This window comes from Perca fluviatilis, chromosome 17 (genome assembly GCF_010015445.1).
Source record: "Perca fluviatilis chromosome 17, GENO_Pfluv_1.0, whole genome shotgun sequence".
In the NCBI taxonomy this organism is placed as follows: Eukaryota; Metazoa; Chordata; class Actinopteri; order Perciformes; family Percidae; genus Perca; species Perca fluviatilis.
Window position 1 is genome coordinate 7,740,340 of NC_053128.1, and position 17,070 is coordinate 7,757,409.

At 43.0% G+C, this 17,070-nt stretch overlaps 1 protein-coding gene across 4 annotated transcripts; it reads left to right on the forward strand.

The window, feature by feature from the left end:
• The first annotated feature begins 5,984 nt into the window (after nt 1-5,984).
• LOC120544894 (CASP-like protein 4A1) lies at nt 5,985-11,468 on the forward strand. 4 transcript variants are annotated; one of them, XM_039778753.1, is made up of 4 exons: nt 5,985-6,135; nt 7,201-7,402; nt 9,859-10,188; nt 10,702-11,468. In XM_039778753.1, the coding sequence occupies exons 2-4, from the start codon at nt 7,221-7,223 to the stop codon at nt 11,168-11,170; spliced, it is 981 nt and encodes a 326-aa protein (XP_039634687.1). In that variant the 5' UTR covers nt 5,985-6,135; nt 7,201-7,220; the 3' UTR covers nt 11,171-11,468. The 4 variants fall into 4 exon arrangements, with proteins under 4 accessions (XP_039634687.1, XP_039634688.1, XP_039634689.1 ...); XM_039778754.1 differs by lacking the exon at nt 7,201-7,402 and having other exon boundaries at nt 5,992-6,135; nt 10,702-11,467; XM_039778755.1 differs by lacking the exon at nt 7,201-7,402 and having other exon boundaries at nt 5,994-6,135; nt 9,736-10,188; nt 10,702-11,467.
• Nucleotides 11,469-17,070: the final 5,602 nt, after the last annotated feature.

Below are 17,070 nucleotides of genomic sequence, written 5' to 3' on the forward strand. Positions count from 1 at the left end.
AACAGGAACTGTGCTTCAGAAACACTCAACTCCAAGGCCCTACTTAGTGGATCTACCTCAGGGAGTGGTGAGACGCAACCGCCATCACCAGGTACCTTTACACACACCTGCACACGACAGAGGTTCTCCAACACAGCAAGTGTCAGAGCCAAATCCTGAGCAGGCCCCCTTGAAACCTGCTGTGACACCTCAACTTTCACCTGCAGGAACTCCCACGCTCACAACTAGATCTGGTAGAGCCATAGTTCCACGTGGACGGCTCAACCTGTGAACTATAAAATAAAACAAACAAAGTGGAAAGCAAAAGAATTGACTTAAAGTATGTTCTTGTTTATGAGATTCCGTTTTGCGCACTTAATACAGAGCAATACAGAATTTCACAATATTTGTTATAAGAATTACTATGGGCAGAATAACCCTCTAAGGTCTGGCGAGACAAAGGCAGTCTACCCTTTGTTCTCGAGAAAGGGGAGATGTGGTATTATTGCATGTTATATGGGTAGGAATCTTTTAATAGGAGTCATGTTTGGGGAGGGGGGGGGACATTTTAGAGAGTGACACGCAGAGAAATGTAAACGGGCCGTTGAATGCTGCTACACAATAAAGTGTTTACGCTAGATAACAGTGACAGCAGCGACGGTGGATCTGCAAAATAGTCTCAGGAAGGAACTTGTTTAAGTGGAAAACTTCAGCGCCGCAAAATAAAACCCCACATACAATATCAAATGAAGTCACCTGTTGACACAATACAGTAACGTGAGCTATTTAAATTAGCTGGATACATGGTGAAACGTCATTTGCTCTTACCAGTGTATCGCCGTGTGTACTTCCAACACATTCTCACACCCAACTCGTAAAATAAGGACGTTCGGTCAGGAGCCTTTCTCGTTCTTATTTGACGTTAAAAGTCTCCTTTAGCGTCTCATGTAAACGTGCTTGGTCGCCACTATTGCCGTCCCTTTTTCTGAGAAAAACAACGGGGAAAGGACGCCTCAAAAGCCGGGAAACACACGCCGGAGACGGGGAAACAAAACGCCACACGCGGGGCGCGAACCCGAGTCTCCTGAGTGAAAGTCCGGTGTTTTACCCACCCACCACCCCAACCACCGTTCTTATCCAGCAATTTCCCCTTACATACCACTCGCTAAGTCTCATCCAACTGCGGCTCTCCCCAGTACGTTACACAAATACGCCGAAGGGTGCCTTTTTCGTCGCATCAGACGCTGAAGGACACTGACCAAACGTACTTATTTTACGAGTTCGGAATGAGAACGGGTTGGTACTTCGTCCACAGAAATCCCACCAACCGGTCCCATAACGTCCCAGTTAGAGAGTAGATGCCGTTAACATGTTCTTTACGATCATTCCCTGAAAGAACCAAGCAGGCCTGCCTTATAGCACGATACAAATTTGCTTAGCGTGTAGCTTGCTTGCACACAGAGAGTGGAAGGTGAGGGACGAATGCTGACAGGCTTTATCCTGGAAATGTACTTCCGTTGATCCAGACTAGTGAACATGTAATAAACTATTTTGTCAATGCAGTCTTTTAAAACAACCCAATAAGTTTACACATGTGTAAAGTTATTTTAGATTATATCAAGTACATTGAAGTCGCAGAAGTCATGGTTAACACAACCAGTTTCACAATAGAGCCCTACGACTGCTTTCACGTTCAAATGAATTGATTTGAGAAGCACAAAGGAAGTGGGCTACAGCAGTGTCAGCAGCTTTACTCTTCAACCTCAGCTGAATGGAACAGAATAGAAAACTGTATTTAATGTGGATTGGTCACATCTGGCCAATATCTGCTCTTCCTAATAAGCCGCTTTATGTACCGCACCAATGGGTCGAATCAGCAAGTCAATCAATGCCACATTCTTTACATAAAAGCCATTGCAAAACCAAACGTTGACGGACTTTGATTGTTTAAACTTCCATATACTTCCATAGGCGGTCTATTATGTTATTCTAAATGCACACAAGCTCCATTTCTCTGTCTTCCTGTCTTTCCTTCCCCCACACTCTGTCATACTTAAAGACCTTTCAAGGCATGCTGTAGTGAGCAGGATGTGATGGACATGTCTTGCATTTAACAGTGTAGGTTAACAGTGGATGGCCATTCAACGAGCACTTAACAGCTCGCTGGTAGTCTTTAGTCATACACACAGAAAAAAAGTCTAATCACTGTACTCCTACTTCAGCCATCCGCTGTCTCCTTCGGCCTGTCGGAGCGGCGGCTTCGCACATTAGCTCATCACATGAAGAGCTCATGAATAGATTTACATCTCTGGGATCAGATTTAACCAGCATCTTTATAAGGCTCACTATCACTATCATCATCATCCTTCTCTTTTTAATCGTTGGCACAATCATCAGCTTTCTCATTACCAACTTCATCATCACATCATCATCACCATTACCATCATCCTCCTCTTTAGGGTCACTGCAGTCACATCATCATCACCATCAAACAGAAAATGAATCCCTAATAATTATAGTATAACACATTCATACAGTAAGTAATAAATAACCAGCAAGCATTCATTTGTCATCTGGAGGTGAAAAGACATCAAAACCTGGCTAAATTTGGTTGTGAAATGAAAGTTTATTAGACGTCGAGAACAGTAGCTCTCAAACATTTTCACGTCAAGGACCCCTAAACTGACGCAAATTAGACGAAGGACCCCCATTTGTTATGCATTTGTCCCAGGGTCCCCCATCTGAAAGCATGTTTGCTCTTAGATGTGTTATTACAGATGAATCCCATTATCAAAATAGTCATACATTCTGTCACGGCATAACCACAACCCTGAGAAAACTTGATACTATTATTAAGAGGGTGCAATGTTTTTTTACCATGCACAACAAAACATGCAAGAAGAAAAATCCACCTTTCAATACCGTGGATATAGTGCCACTCAGCCAGCCATGCCAAAACACTTATTTATGAACTTCAATAACCGATGGTAAATAATCTCAAAATTAAATAGCACACCGTGGTATCAACCCTAACCCTAACCCAAAATACTTTCACCCAGGAAATGCGTGTTCGTTCCTCGGGAGTGTTTTAATCCAAAACACAATCTTTTTCCTAAACTTAACTAGTCGTTTTGGTGCCTAAACTTAACTCACTTTTTCTGGCTAAACTCCACCACATGGCCCCTGAAAAGACCGTCATCTGGCGGTGTCTGTACCTGGCTCACAGTCACCTATTGGCGGCTAAACAACTTAAATTTTTCCAAATCCAATTGCAGCTTTACAACATGATATCTTCTTTTTTCCCCCATTACTGATGATTTGTGCTGAGGATTTATCCACAAGAGGTTCATGTTTTTCCAGAAAATGGAAATGATCCAGCTGCTATAGTTGTAGTATATGGATAAAAAATGACAAGGACTGTCAATGCAGGAGCACTGGCCGCACAACACACATTCTCACTCCCATGGCGTCAAAAAGCAACGCTTGGTAAGGTGCCATTGGCGTTTGTTACTGACGCAAAACGTCTCCTTTAGCGTCATATTTAGACCCGCTTGGTCGGGACTCTTGGCGTCACTTTTTGACTTTCTGGGTCGGGGGGTACGTTTAACTGACATGTGGCATATGAATGGGGCAGTTAAGTTTAGGAAAAGATGGTGGGTGGATTCAGTGACACGCGGGACAAGATTGGGATACGAACCCCCGGTCTCCTGGGTGAAAGTCCTGTGTTGTTTGACCCATCCAACCTCCAAACGCGGATTTTTGGTCTTTAGTACTACTCGCTTCCTGTCGCTCTTAATACTACGTCATCTTAGCGCGCCGCTCTGCCCGATGCGTTTCATACAGACGCTAAAGGAGGATTTTTTTCTCTGATTTTGTTTTTTTTCTGAGAGCCACTGACCAATGTCGGTATTTTACGAGTTGCGAGTGAGAACGGGATGGGCCACAAGAAAAAAGGTGTTCATTGTATTTTGTCCATCCCCTGCTTATGATCCTCCACAAAAACCTGAATTTGAAAAGACATTAAAGTGCCGTCCACACCAAGAACAATAACTTATATGATAACTAGAAATATGTAGTTTTAAAAATCGTTCAAACTTAAGTGGATGGCGGAGTCCACACCAAAACTAGTGGCGAACAATATCGTTGGGATCACTTTCAGAGCAATTTGATGAATGATAGAAACTCTGACAGCCAATCAAAATTCATCTGAACTCACAAGATGGCATGGTGGAGAGAGACTGAAGTCTCTTTCCCGAAATTCAGCCTTGGTGCAGAATTACAGCCACTAGAGCCAGTCCCACAATGAGCTTTCCTTAGGATGTGCCATTTCTGTGTCTGTAGCGATTGAGGAGGAGAGAGGGCGGGGCAAGGTGGAGGGGGGGGGGGGTGTGGCCTTGACCAACTGGCCACTTTGCTCGTTTGAAAGCCATGATGTCTCTCTCTCATGGGTGGGCCAAATTCTCTGGGCGGGCAAAGCAGAGAAAGGGGAGGTAACCTTTCTCCTTATGACCTCATAAGGAGAAGATTCCAGATTGGCCCATCTGAGCTTTCATTTTCTCAAAGGCAGAGCAGGATACCCAGGGCTCGGTTTACACCTATCGCCATTTCTAGCCACTGGGGGACCATAGGCAGGCTGGGGGAACGCATATTAATGTTATAAAACCTCATAAAGTGAAATCTTCATGCCATGGGACCTTAAAATGTGCTATATAAATAAATTTGACATTGACACTGCGGAGAGATGTGTTCCACGAACCGTGACGTGACATTTCCGATCGCTACGGGGCTACAACCCTTCAGCTCTGTGTATTTTAAACACCAGTACTTTAAAACTATTTCTCATGTCACAGAAACCACTGTGAGTTAATCATCTGTTTTGGATGTTTACTGATGTTTATGATTACTACAGACATTCCTACAATCTTACGTTGCAACGTCTCCTGTATAATATGTATTTGTTATCAGCTGGAGCGTGCAGTGCGTGCTTGTCTATCGCCACTGTTGACACAACGTTATCGTTCTGCAGTGTGGATGCTCACATCGTTATAGTTATAGTTATCGTTGTTGGTGTGGACGGGCCTTAAGAATAAAAAAAAAACTAGTTGAAGGTAACCGAATGAAAACACTTCTATTATTGTCTTCCTTTTTTCTAGCAGGTTGTCTGGGTGAATCACCTCCCCCCGCGAACTACAACTGGGCTTCTGATAACAGATCTTTTAATATAGCTCTCTTCCTCAATATGGGAGGATTGTGAGGGTGCCAGGCAGGGATATTGAGTGTGAGCTAAGAGTTTCTCCCTTTCGGCTTGGCCCGCCATCCAAACTTATTAGACAGATAAATGAGAGCTGCACTTGCGTCGCAGCGGCCCTCTTTTTGTGCCCATTTATTCGTCTCCTGAATACCGGCTCAATCAGATAGCGGCCAGCCTTTCACTGCAGCCACCATCTCTCAGCATCTGTTGACCTGCACTGGCACAGCCGGGACTAATGTGGGCTGCTTTGGTGGCACCGAAACCGCCGTTTCCCTTTCACTTTGAAACGGCTTTTGTTCAATTTGTTCTTTCTTTTTTTTTTCTGACAAAGCTCCGATATAAAGGTCAGACCGTGTATATGTGGCTCTGTGGATTTTGTTCCCTGATTTAAAGTACAAAAAAAACTTGGGGGAGCCTCAAGTTTTGGACTTTCATCCTAATGTTCCAGCTTGTATGACATGTGATAAGAGGCTTAATTTGCTTTTTATTTATCCTACATGGATGGATGATGTGCGATGGTATTATATAGAAGGGATTCTTGTCTGAAAGAATAACAAGTATCTCTTTCCTCAGCAGTCCCATCTTCTGAGTTTGTGTGGGCTCACGTGTGTGTTTAGTTCAGACCCACACGCAGACCCAAAATTAAGTCCTTTAAAAAAAGACATCCTCCACCAGTTTCCTGTAACCATGGCGATAGGAAGTGCTCTCCAATCACATCTCTATATACCATTGTCACATGTGTTAGGGAAGTGCACTGTTTCCTGCTGTTTTCACTGGCTTCCTCCCGATGGTGTGTGCTCAGGATTTTGCATTTGGTCCTGGAAAGCCGCGCAGTTCCCAACCAAGTATTCTATTTAGTTTTTTTTATATATGTGCCGACTACAACGCCATGAAATTGGAGTAAAGTAAGTTGAAAATTTCTGGTAGCATGTTCAGAGCAATATTAAGTGAGTTTATGAGCAGGATGTTTTTTTTTCCTTTCTTATATTTGTCCATTTGAAACAGTTTTTGTTATCACGTGTACGTATCTGCTTGGTTCAGTGATTTTACTTGAAAGAAACACTTGAATTCACTTGTTCAAAGACATTGTCTGAAAACTACAGTTCAATTGAAGATTGAGATTATTATTCTATTTAATGCACGGTTTCTTCATAAAATCATAATCACTCAAAAGGTACCCTGTTGAATTTTCGACCACTAATAGTGCTATGGAGCACATCATACTGATGGTTTCACGCTATTATTTTGACAGTTGCTGGTGGTGACGCACCAGTAAGCCTAATGTGTCAGCAAAGGCAGGGAAAAGGGTGCTAGCCAACAGACATGGATGTGTACAATGTAGTATTAAAGCAGCTTTAATGGATATTTTAATGTAAAAAAAAAAAATAATGTGAAAGGGGTCACTCGTAGTGATGAACATTTTGGGAATTATTACCCAAATCTGCAGCTCCCCTCGACTTTACAAAGCTTTATAGGGAGTTCCAGCTCATTGTTTTAAAGCTGTCCGGCCCACAACTTTATTGTTTTGGTTCACTCTCATGGGATATAACATTGTTTTCAGCCACAGCAGGCAGCGCTTTTCAGAGAAAAAGCTCTAAAACCCACTGTACACTACCTGCTCAGCACCAAAACAGCAGACAGACACATTTAAGAACATAGGGGAGCTTTTAGCAGCTAAAGAGACAGATATTTCCCTTAGTAGTTGGTAGAGACCCAACTAGAGCTAAAAGAGAGAGAACATTGGACATACTTTCATCAGATGGACACAAACATGACTGCAAATGGATTATAATGTCGCTCGTAACTGCTGAATGTGTAAATAAGCAACTGTTTGCTGACAAGCGTGCCATGTTAATTTAAAAGTTGATGACATGTCAATGTTGTGTTCACAACTTGTGTCCACTGTCCTCAAAACATCAGTTATTGCAGGTTTGAATATAAAAATCTGGCTTTTTTAAATGTTTTATCAGGAAGGAAATGCACTCAACATATGTCACACTCGGGACACACTGGCTGCGGAAGCGCCGCCAGCCGCAATGAAGTAAATCCATTTTCATTTCCAATCTGTCTGTTCGTACTGGCTGCAATCAGGTGTGGAGCGCCTGCGCCGGCCCGCTCCGGCCCGCACAATGCAGCGACCATTTCAGTGACTCCTGGAATGTGTCAAGCCAGGTAGGTAATCAAAGACAGGAATGCCACAGCAGCCTGATACTTAATAAAAAAAAACATATTTCAAAATAAAACACCCAGGTCTGTTGGTCTGGTGATTTTGGCTGTCTTGACTTCTAGAGCGAGACAGTCGATCAGGCCCAGAGAGAGACTGACGAACAGACAGAAACTGCCAGCGGGCCACACGTGTAGAAATGCATGTATAGTTGCGATGAACACATTACATTATGATTTCATGAGGTTATAAACTTACCCATTAGTGATGCACCGAAATGAAAATTCTTGGCCGAAACCGAAAACCGAAAAAAGAGGAAACCAAGACCGAAAAACGAAACACCGAAAGAAATTAAGCCAATTATTAGTACCATTGCATTTATGGCTATGACTGTGTACTAACTTTACTAAAATCAAGGCATTGCAATTGTATAAATTAATATTAAAGTTTAATTAAAAAAATATCTAGCAGAAATATGGCTACAATCTGATAGTCACATACAGTATACAGTAGCCTAAGAACAGAATAGCTTACCTATTGTTATTATTATTATTATTATTATTATTATTATTATTATTAATTGAGGCACTTTCTTGCAGGATTTCACTGAACATATCAGACAACGAGGGTGCATGCCCCTCATCTGGTGCAGAGAGACAAGTCTTTTTCTGCGCTCTGATCTCCTGCGCTGGGCGCTGCTCCGTCTCCGTCTCCACGCAGGTTCTCCGCATCCATCGCGGCCTGGATCATTTCTCGTGCGCCCTGCTTTATTTCCGCATCCAAGTAATGGTCTTTATAACGCGGATCAAGTACAGTCGTGATGAAGTGCAGAGGATCCGAACAGATCTCACTGAAACGTGTGCTGACAGACTATAAGAGCGTACTTTTCATTGTTTTCACTCCGTGGTCCGTCTCAACCTCTTTGCTTAGGAGACGCTTTGCAGGTGGATCGGTACTGACACACGTGCAGGTCGCGTTTTCTGTTTACGTCATCACAACATTTTCGGCCGTATTGTTTCGGTGATAAAAGTATTTCGGCCGAAAACCGAAAATGCCCTTTTGGGCCATTTTCGGCCGAAAATTTTCGGTGGCCGAATATTCGGTGCATCCCTATTACCCATGATGAAATAAATCCGTTCTGTAGAGTGGAGAAGAGCAGGATGGCTCTTTGACCTGCGCAGAGAAATGTGCATCTGGTGTGAACAGCCAGGCGCCCAATCTGGCCTCGCAGCGCTTCGCAGTCAGTGTGTGCCTAACATTAGGCCCCAAGGATACACACACATTGCAATAGTTTACAGAAAAACTCCACAGGGTGCCTTTAGGTTAGGTAATTTTAAACTCTGGTGGATTCATGAGGACTATGGTTAACTGCTCCTCAGATCTCTGCAGGGTAAATCCAGACAGCTAGCTGGACTATATGTCCAATCTGAATGAAAGTTAATTTTCTGTTGCACGACTAAAACAACATTTGAACGTACACATGTTCCACCAAAACAAGTTCCTTCCCGAGACTATTTTGCAGCGGCACCGTGGCTCCGTCCGGCGCTTTGCATCACCCAAGACGATTGTGATTAGTTTAAAGAAATGCCAATAAACAGGATTTTTTTCTCCCATCCCGGAATGCTGTGTGGACTAGGCAGACTGTCTTCGCAGCGCTGTGGGGGAAGGTCTGGCAATGTGGAAGAAGAAGATTTTTTATGGGTGCAACCCACATACTCAGCACTGCTGCTCATCCCACAAATGCATGTTCCTTACAAATGGGGCACCATTTCAAAAAAAGATTGTTAATCTAAAATAATCTACCAAACACAAAATTCCTTACTTTTTGTGCTAAGTTTAGATGCAAAATACACAGAGAATATAGATGGCTCCCTCAGGTCCAATTCAGTGGCTGGCTTAGATGAGTTTTAATAACTGCGCAGTGGAGACTGGAAGCTGTACAATTCTCTCTGACCAGATTAAGTCTCTGACCAGAGTTGTACTGGAAGCATCAGAATAAACAAAAGCTTACAAGACATGCAATTCACAAGTAGATTTGCATAGGCTCAATACTTTCTGCTCCAACTAATCAAAAGGTGCATGGGCCAACCTGGGCAAAAGGTCTCACTCAGTGATTAAAGTGAAATGCTTCCTCTAACACTGAGCTAGAAAATAATGCAGATAGACTTAATTAAATCAGTATACACTGAAGGTTGTTGATTAGGTAAAATAGTTTTTAGCACAGTCAAAATACCACACAGAACAGCAGGAGTTTGATCAGTGAACAGGAAAGAGAATATCAGGATAAGATTAAACTCTTAGGTGCTTCATTTTGATTGATTGAGAGCCTTTTATGTTACAGAGCATTGGACATTTAAAGCCATCTGAAGCCACCTCCTTGGAGACTCCTGCGTTCTCAGAGTGGATTCAACATGTGGGAATAATTTAAATCAAACAACAACACTCCATCACTCATTCCCACTAGATCAAACCTGGCAGCGATGCAGGCTGGTCTTCAGGTAACCAGCAGCACCTCTCTCCAGATCCCTCCCAAGCCCAGGACTGCTGTACTCAGGAACCGACACCCAATCCTGCTGGAAACCCTCCAGCCCGTCCTGGTCCAGGTCATCGTCAATCCTCAGCGAGTTATGGAAGGACCCCTCCAGACACCACAGCCCCCCAGGACCTGCAGCTCACCCGGACCTTCTGGGAAGTCCTGCTGGAGCTTGGATGCCAGGGTGGCCGTGCTTCTGGTGACTCTGGCTGGAGCTGTAATCCTGCTGCTGCTCTACAAACTCCTGCAGCTGAGACACAGGTGTGTACATGTCTTTCCACTTTTCCAACCATCACAACTCTAGTTGTGGTTGAAATAAACACATAGTTTACAGATTTACATGTAAAAACATTTTGGCTCTATACACGCTAAAAGTATTTTTTTTTTTTAATGGAGTCTGGTGGGTTTAACGCTAGCGACCTCAGAGCTGTTAAACAGAAAGGTCTAAAGAGGTTTTTTAAAGGCCTATCTCTTCATACTGTTGTCAGACACTTTTCAGTGGCAAAAAAAGCACTTTTAGTGGACCAAATTGACCCAATTGCCCCTATAGGGTTACATTGCAGCTCAATCGGTGTATGCCGGTTACAGCGTTCACGCTTAATACTGGACCAATTTTAAAGATTGTTGTTCCTATCAATCACTTACACACAAAAACATAGGAAAATAGGTTGAAAAAAATACACTTTAAATTAATTCCAATGAGAATTTTACCTTGCTAAATGAAGAAAAAAAATTTTGTTGGTTGTTGATGTCGGTTTGTGTTGTGTCCTGCAGGCTGAGGTTGGCGGGGGCGAGGCATGCGCTAGAGTACTACAGCTTCTACCACACCGCCGCCTACACACTCAAACACGCCGCGTCGTGTCAGGACCTGCCAGGCAAAAACGGGACGGTCCCTGAAGCTACGCCACCTGTACAAGTAGTCGTAACCCCGGTGACCCCAACCGTCGTCACCCCGCTTCCACCCCCACCGGTGCCCTCTCCACCCCCACTGCCACTCCCCCCACCTCCTGTCCTGCCTCCTCCACTGCTCCACGCTCCACCGTCTCTCACTCCAGCGCCTGCTGTCCTGGCCTTCCCTCTCCAGCTGCCTGTGTTCCACACCACCCCGCCCAGCCCTCACCTGTCGTGGGGCGCCTGCTCGGACGCAGATGTGTACTCTCGGATCGGAGCTTTCAGGCCCTCCAGACTCTCCAGTCTCTCCAGCCACTCGAAAGTCATCCTTTTTGAACACTCGTCCCTCTGACCCCCAGAACGTGACTGGAGACGTCACCAATGTGAGAAGACTGTAGTGATTACCAAAAACATACTCTTCTGATGGATTGATAATCACCCAGGAATGAGTGTGTTTGCCATGAGTACTGTATACTGCATGTACGCAGTATACGTATATTCTTCTTTAAAGGGACTGCACTCGATATTCAGAACAAAAAGTGGTCTGGGATTAGCCTGACAAGCCAGACCCACATCAAGATGTTGGGTCTGGGAATTCACCATTGGCAGGGGCGGGATAAACGGTTGTCTTCCAAATTCCCTCTACACGCAATAGGATAGCGCTACAACCAACCAGAGCAACGCTAGTTGATAGATTCACCTTTTTCCGTATCCGGTCGGCAAAACTCCGAACACATCTTCCTTTTTTAAGAATGACTTCAGTGCCGTTCTTTTCTCAAAGAAAGGCTTAACTCCAAGTCTTCCAGAGTCGCGGCTAAAGACGATTCAAAAGACCGCTGTTCCCCAGCAGCAGCAGCTGTGTTTACAACAGCAGGGAATTCACGCGGAACCGTCCGAACTCTGCCATCGTTATGTTAAGCCCGCCCAACGACTCGATACACGATGTGATTGGCCTGACTAGAGTTTGATTTTTCCAGCTCGCAAGCCAACGGAGAGTTGCCAGACAAATTACATTTGCTGCCGCTAGGGTGCGTCTAGATTTCTAGGCTAGCCTGGGATTGCTTCCACACAGCTCTCACAGACCGTTCCCCAACTCGTCTAATACCCGCGCTTTGTCACGGCCCTCTGCGTCAGATGCTGACACACAAGCCACTCAAATGCATCTGTGAGAATGAGACGATTTAAGTTGACCGGACTTAAAAGTCAAGACAGTCATATCTAATTACAATAAGTTAGTGAAAAAGAATGAATTGGTGAATTAAATTGGTAATGGGATTACTTGCGCTGGGTATTGTTCAAACATTTCGATACCTGTACCGATACTAATATCGTGACTTTGATACCGGTCACTGAACCTTTCTTTTTTTGATACCAATTTGATGAAATCTATTTTAACAAAAAGAAATTACAACATTTCACATTACGGCACATATCTTTTTATTAATTTTTCAGCTCCTACTACGTAAGCCCCGTCTCAGTTTTTCCTGCGACGTGTAACGTTAGACAGCCAATCACAAACACCATTAGATCTTGGTAGATGCATGCTGCGTGCTTATTGGCTCACTGACACTGATTAGATTTACTCCTAATGTTTTGAAATTTTGTATTGAATGATGAGGCATTTTTCCATACTATATAGGCAAAAAGTATTGAATTTGGTACCCAGCCCTAAGATTACACAGGGCTGTATCAGAGGAAACTGATATAAAGTTAGCATGGTGCAAATGGTTTCTTGCATTCCATTACTTAAAAAACACAAGTAAACAGAATGTTCTAACTTTGTAATGCATCTCAGCCAAATGTATTTACTCTGAGAGAGTCCTGAAGTTTAGTACTTCATTTTGCTTTCCTAAATACTGATCATTTATATTCCTAAGATATAATGTCTTAATTATTTTTTTTACATTGGGAGCCCATTGTTTCCCGAAATGGGAGGCATTTCCTTTGCCCGTTTTCCATGGCACGGTCCCTCCCTGTTACACATCATTAGCTGCATTCTCTGTTTCCTTCCTGACTCTCTCTCATGTAGCAATCTTACATTGCATTTCCTTCACTTACAGTCAGAAATAATGACTCGGAAGATGTCTCTTTTGTCTATTTAAATCATTCAAATTCACAGAACAACAAACATATAATTAATAAAATGTGAAATTTTGGAATAATTTGTTCCTTAATGACCAGACTAAGCATTACATGAGCACAGATTCATTATTCTCCACGGGAGCGCTGTCCACACACAGTTAACATTGGTCTGTTGTTGATATGGTAACCTGAGCATCCACCTTGGCCCTAATAAGCTGTTAAGAAGAGTTTTCTTTTAATATTTAATCGTGTTTTCCCAACAGGCCTCTCATTTATAATTCAACAATAGTTTGTAAATTTATGAGGGAAGCTGTTTTGGTTGATTGCTTGTTTGTTGCTCTCTGCTTGCCGGGGTGAAAACCGAGACTTTGTGTGGCATTCCTGCTCAGTTTTTTCTGTCTCTAAGTCTACTAAAGGCCGCTGTCTCCGTTCCAAAAGCCTGTTAATTCAATCTGTGCATGTACAGCAGCAGTGTCTCTTAATTAGCTATAAGCCGAGCAGGAAAGCCATTTGTAAAAATGTACTGTTGCTACAATTAAATAAAAAAAGGGGTTGTCATGGAAGGATGAACATTAATGCATTTGTGTTCCAGATCCACATAATATTAATTGAAGGTTTTTATCTCAAACTGTTATTTATCCATTTTAGAATGCACATAGAAAGGCTTCATACAGCGGTAAAACATAAACATAAAGCCACTGTCAGCTCATTACATGCTAATTAATGCTAATGCTAATTTTTCTTGAGAGGTCACCCTGTTGACCTTTGGGGACGATACCCCATGCTGACAACCTGCATTGTTTTGTGATAGACTGAGAGAACACTGATGTAGACAGGTTCACCTTGATTGCTGAATGGCTGCGCCCGTTGATGTGCACACACCTGGTGTTATAAATTGTTTCACCCCACTCCTGTGCCTGCAACTTCCTGAAGAAGGAAGATGCATTAAAGGCATTTTATATATATTTTTCGTAAAAAAAGAGTGCCTTGGCTTCTTCCTTGATGTCAATGGACCTTTTTCACAGCAGACATTTTGACTTGTCATAGTCGGAAAAGCACAGCTGAAATTAATAACCTTATTGATGGCTCAGTTCCATCAAGTGTCCCAGTAAGCTATTTCAGTGAGTCAGCATGCACAATACCAGGACCTCTCCTAAGTGGAATGCAGCCATCATTAATGTTTTAATACTAGGGCCTCTCCTAAGTTGAATGCAGCCATCATTAACGGTTTTGAATACACCTGTGCTTTTCCTACTATGACATGTCAACATGTCTGCCGTGAAAAAGGTCTATTAGACTTCTGAGCCCGTTTTGGTTTGGAATCTGAGGGGTTGTGTTGCAGTCTCAACGGCCGCAAGCGGAGACCTTTGGCAACACCGACACTGACGCCAAATGTTTTGCTGCCTGATTGGGTCATGACGTCTCATTCTCTGAGACTTTTGCTCCGTTCCAGGCAACTCCTAACTCGTGTTTTCACAACCTTCTACCGTGAAAGTGCCCTGGAACGGAAGTCAAACCCCTAACTTACTCCCCATGAACTTGTACCACATCGTTGCACTCCCAGTTACAGTTTTTGACGTCACACACACATAAACAACAATGGCGATCCCTGTTGATGCTGTACAGACGCCGGTGACTAACGGTGAGAAATAGAAACAAATAGGCAATGTACAGTAATTCTGCACATTGTAATCAAAACGATACACATACGATTGTGTACTACTGCAGGTTATGTTTATTAAATGAAGCCCAAAATATGTCGCCGACTAGAAGTCGCTAGTATCAGCTAGCGCTAGCTAGCGCTAGCTAACGTCAGCGTTAGGTAGCCCCTAGCTAATGTTAACGTTAGGTAGGCTAACCTGAACCCTGGAACGCTACCAAGTCGTGAGTCGTGACTTGAAGTCGTAACTTAAGGGCTAGAAATTGTGTCTGGAACGCAGCATAAGCTACTAACATTTCCACGGCAACCACCAGCAATGGGCGGAGTATGCCCAGCGTACAAGAATGTTGATGAGATATGCAGTTTGGGTGTGTTAGTTTAAACGGAGATTCATTTTTCTACTGGAGCTTAAAGCACTTGTCTTCATGGAGATTGTTTTTGTTTCAAAACCCTGCACAGTTTAGTTTTTATAAGTTGTGGAACCAAAAAACAGAGCTTTTAGCACAAAAGTGGATACAGGCAATAAGACGTGAGGCATCAGCAGAAAGAATGGGGAAAACTGTGGGATCCTGACACGTGGTATGCCTAATGTTACATGTGCACTGACATTTTTTTTATCACATTTGTCAGTTTTAGGCTAACTATATATCTGTAAGTGAAGCTTAAGCATTTAGACAGTATGTATCTTGTGTTATAGTGGAATGTGGATAAATCAGAAAGCTATGCAGTGTTATGTTTGGTGCCTAAGTGCCTTAGCTTGCTAACAGCTAACTTGTCCTCCGGTGGACATTGGTTGCTAGAATAATACTTTTTTTTGTTGTTGTTGTGATTAACAGTTTTTTATTAACATTTTTTAACAAAATACAAAACATACTACGCAACATGAACAAAATCCAATTCCGTCATCACCACCCACCCAGACAAAGATCAAGAAAAGATGACACAATAACTACAGTATTCCAGACCATTCAACAAAATAGTAACAAAATAGACAATAAACAACATAAACATATGTATTTATGACAACACCATAAGCCCATCATCCACGTCCCTCACCATCACAAAGCTTCTTAGGAGCTCTCCAGAAAGCTTAGATACTTTCAACATTTTTCCAGTGATTGAGTGATTGATTGATTGATTGATTGATTGATTGATTGATTTTACAATGTTTTAACAATAAAAATAGATAATGACTATGATTGGCACCTAAGCCATACTTTCAAACCCTGTTTAAAACTGCCTATGCTTCTGACTGTCTTGAGTGTACCAGGTAACCGGTTCCAAAGGGTAGTTCCAGCATAGAGAAAAGACCGTTTGCCCAGATTAGTCTTACTCCTAATTTCCACCGGTTGCGGAACGGCTCCGGAACAGCGGCGGAGTCAATAGGTTTCCATTAAAGTCAATGTGTGTATTTCCACTGACTGCAAAACGGCTGCGTTCAGACTCCGTCCCAGCTCCGGCGGTCCTCAGCCCTCCGGAGGAGTTACGCAGAGTTTCTATTTTTGCCGGACGCCGGAGCGCTCCGCAGCAATTCCGCACAATTCAGATAAAATGCACCGTGCTCACGGCGGATCATATTTCCCTGCACTACACCTTGAAAACACAGCACAGAGTTGTTTCCCCTCTACTCCTCTGGATGGAAAATAACTGTTCTTGGTTTTGTGGTTCTATTCTATGTGAAATACATTTTTGTTACATGTTTGTAAATGAGAAGTTGTTCTCAAACAGTTTACCTGGATAAATAAAGGTTAAATAAAATAAAAGAATTTGCGAGATCTCGTGGGTCCTCGTGACTTCAGCTGTCATAGCCGCAGCCATTCCGCAACAAATCCGGACCTGATGGGTATTGACGGACGGCGGCGCACAGAGCCATCCCGCAGCGGAGCCGGTCCGCAACCGGTCCGCAACCGGTGGAAATTAGGAGTTAGGGGGTACAAAATCTGTTGAGCTACCCTTGTGGAGTACCTGTGAACTTCATTTACTCTATTCAAATAATTTCTAAAATATTTGGGAACATCTCCATAAACAATTTTATGTACCATACCCAGCTGCAACTGAGATTCTCGACACTCAAATTTCAACCATCCCACCCTTTCAAAGTGGGAAGATTCCAGATGAGTTGTTATGGGGAGGTCTAAAATAAGCCTTATTCATTTATTTGGAGACGTCTGAAGCCTATGTTTCAGGTTCCCTGTGACACCATTGTACCATGAGCCACACGCATCATCAAAATAAGGCTGAATTAAAGCTCGTGCCAGAATTAGCTTTGTTTTTTCATCCAAAAACTTTGATATTCTGGCCATAAAGCGAACTCTCTGATTTACTTTAGTGATTACCTTTTGGGCCTGACCTACTCCGGTTAAGTTGCAATCTAACATCCAAGGTAACTGATTGATTCATTGGCAGTAATTACAGTATCTCCAGGTAGGACCTTAAAACCTGAGGCGTTCTTTAATTTTATCTTTGTTCCAAACAATATAGATTCAGTTTTCCCTAAATTAAGTGATTAT

Coding starts and splice junctions, on each gene's coding strand:
- LOC120544894 (XM_039778753.1), top strand. CDS start 7,221: ATGTCACACTCGGGACACACTGGCTGCGGAAGCGCCGCCAGCCGCAAT. Junction 7,403..9,858: donor CCTGGAATGTGTCAAGCCAG/GTAGGTAATCAA, acceptor CATTCCCACTAG/ATCAAACCTGGCAGCGATGC. Junction 10,189..10,701: donor CTCCTGCAGCTGAGACACAG/GTGTGTACATGT, acceptor TGTGTCCTGCAG/GCTGAGGTTGGCGGGGGCGA.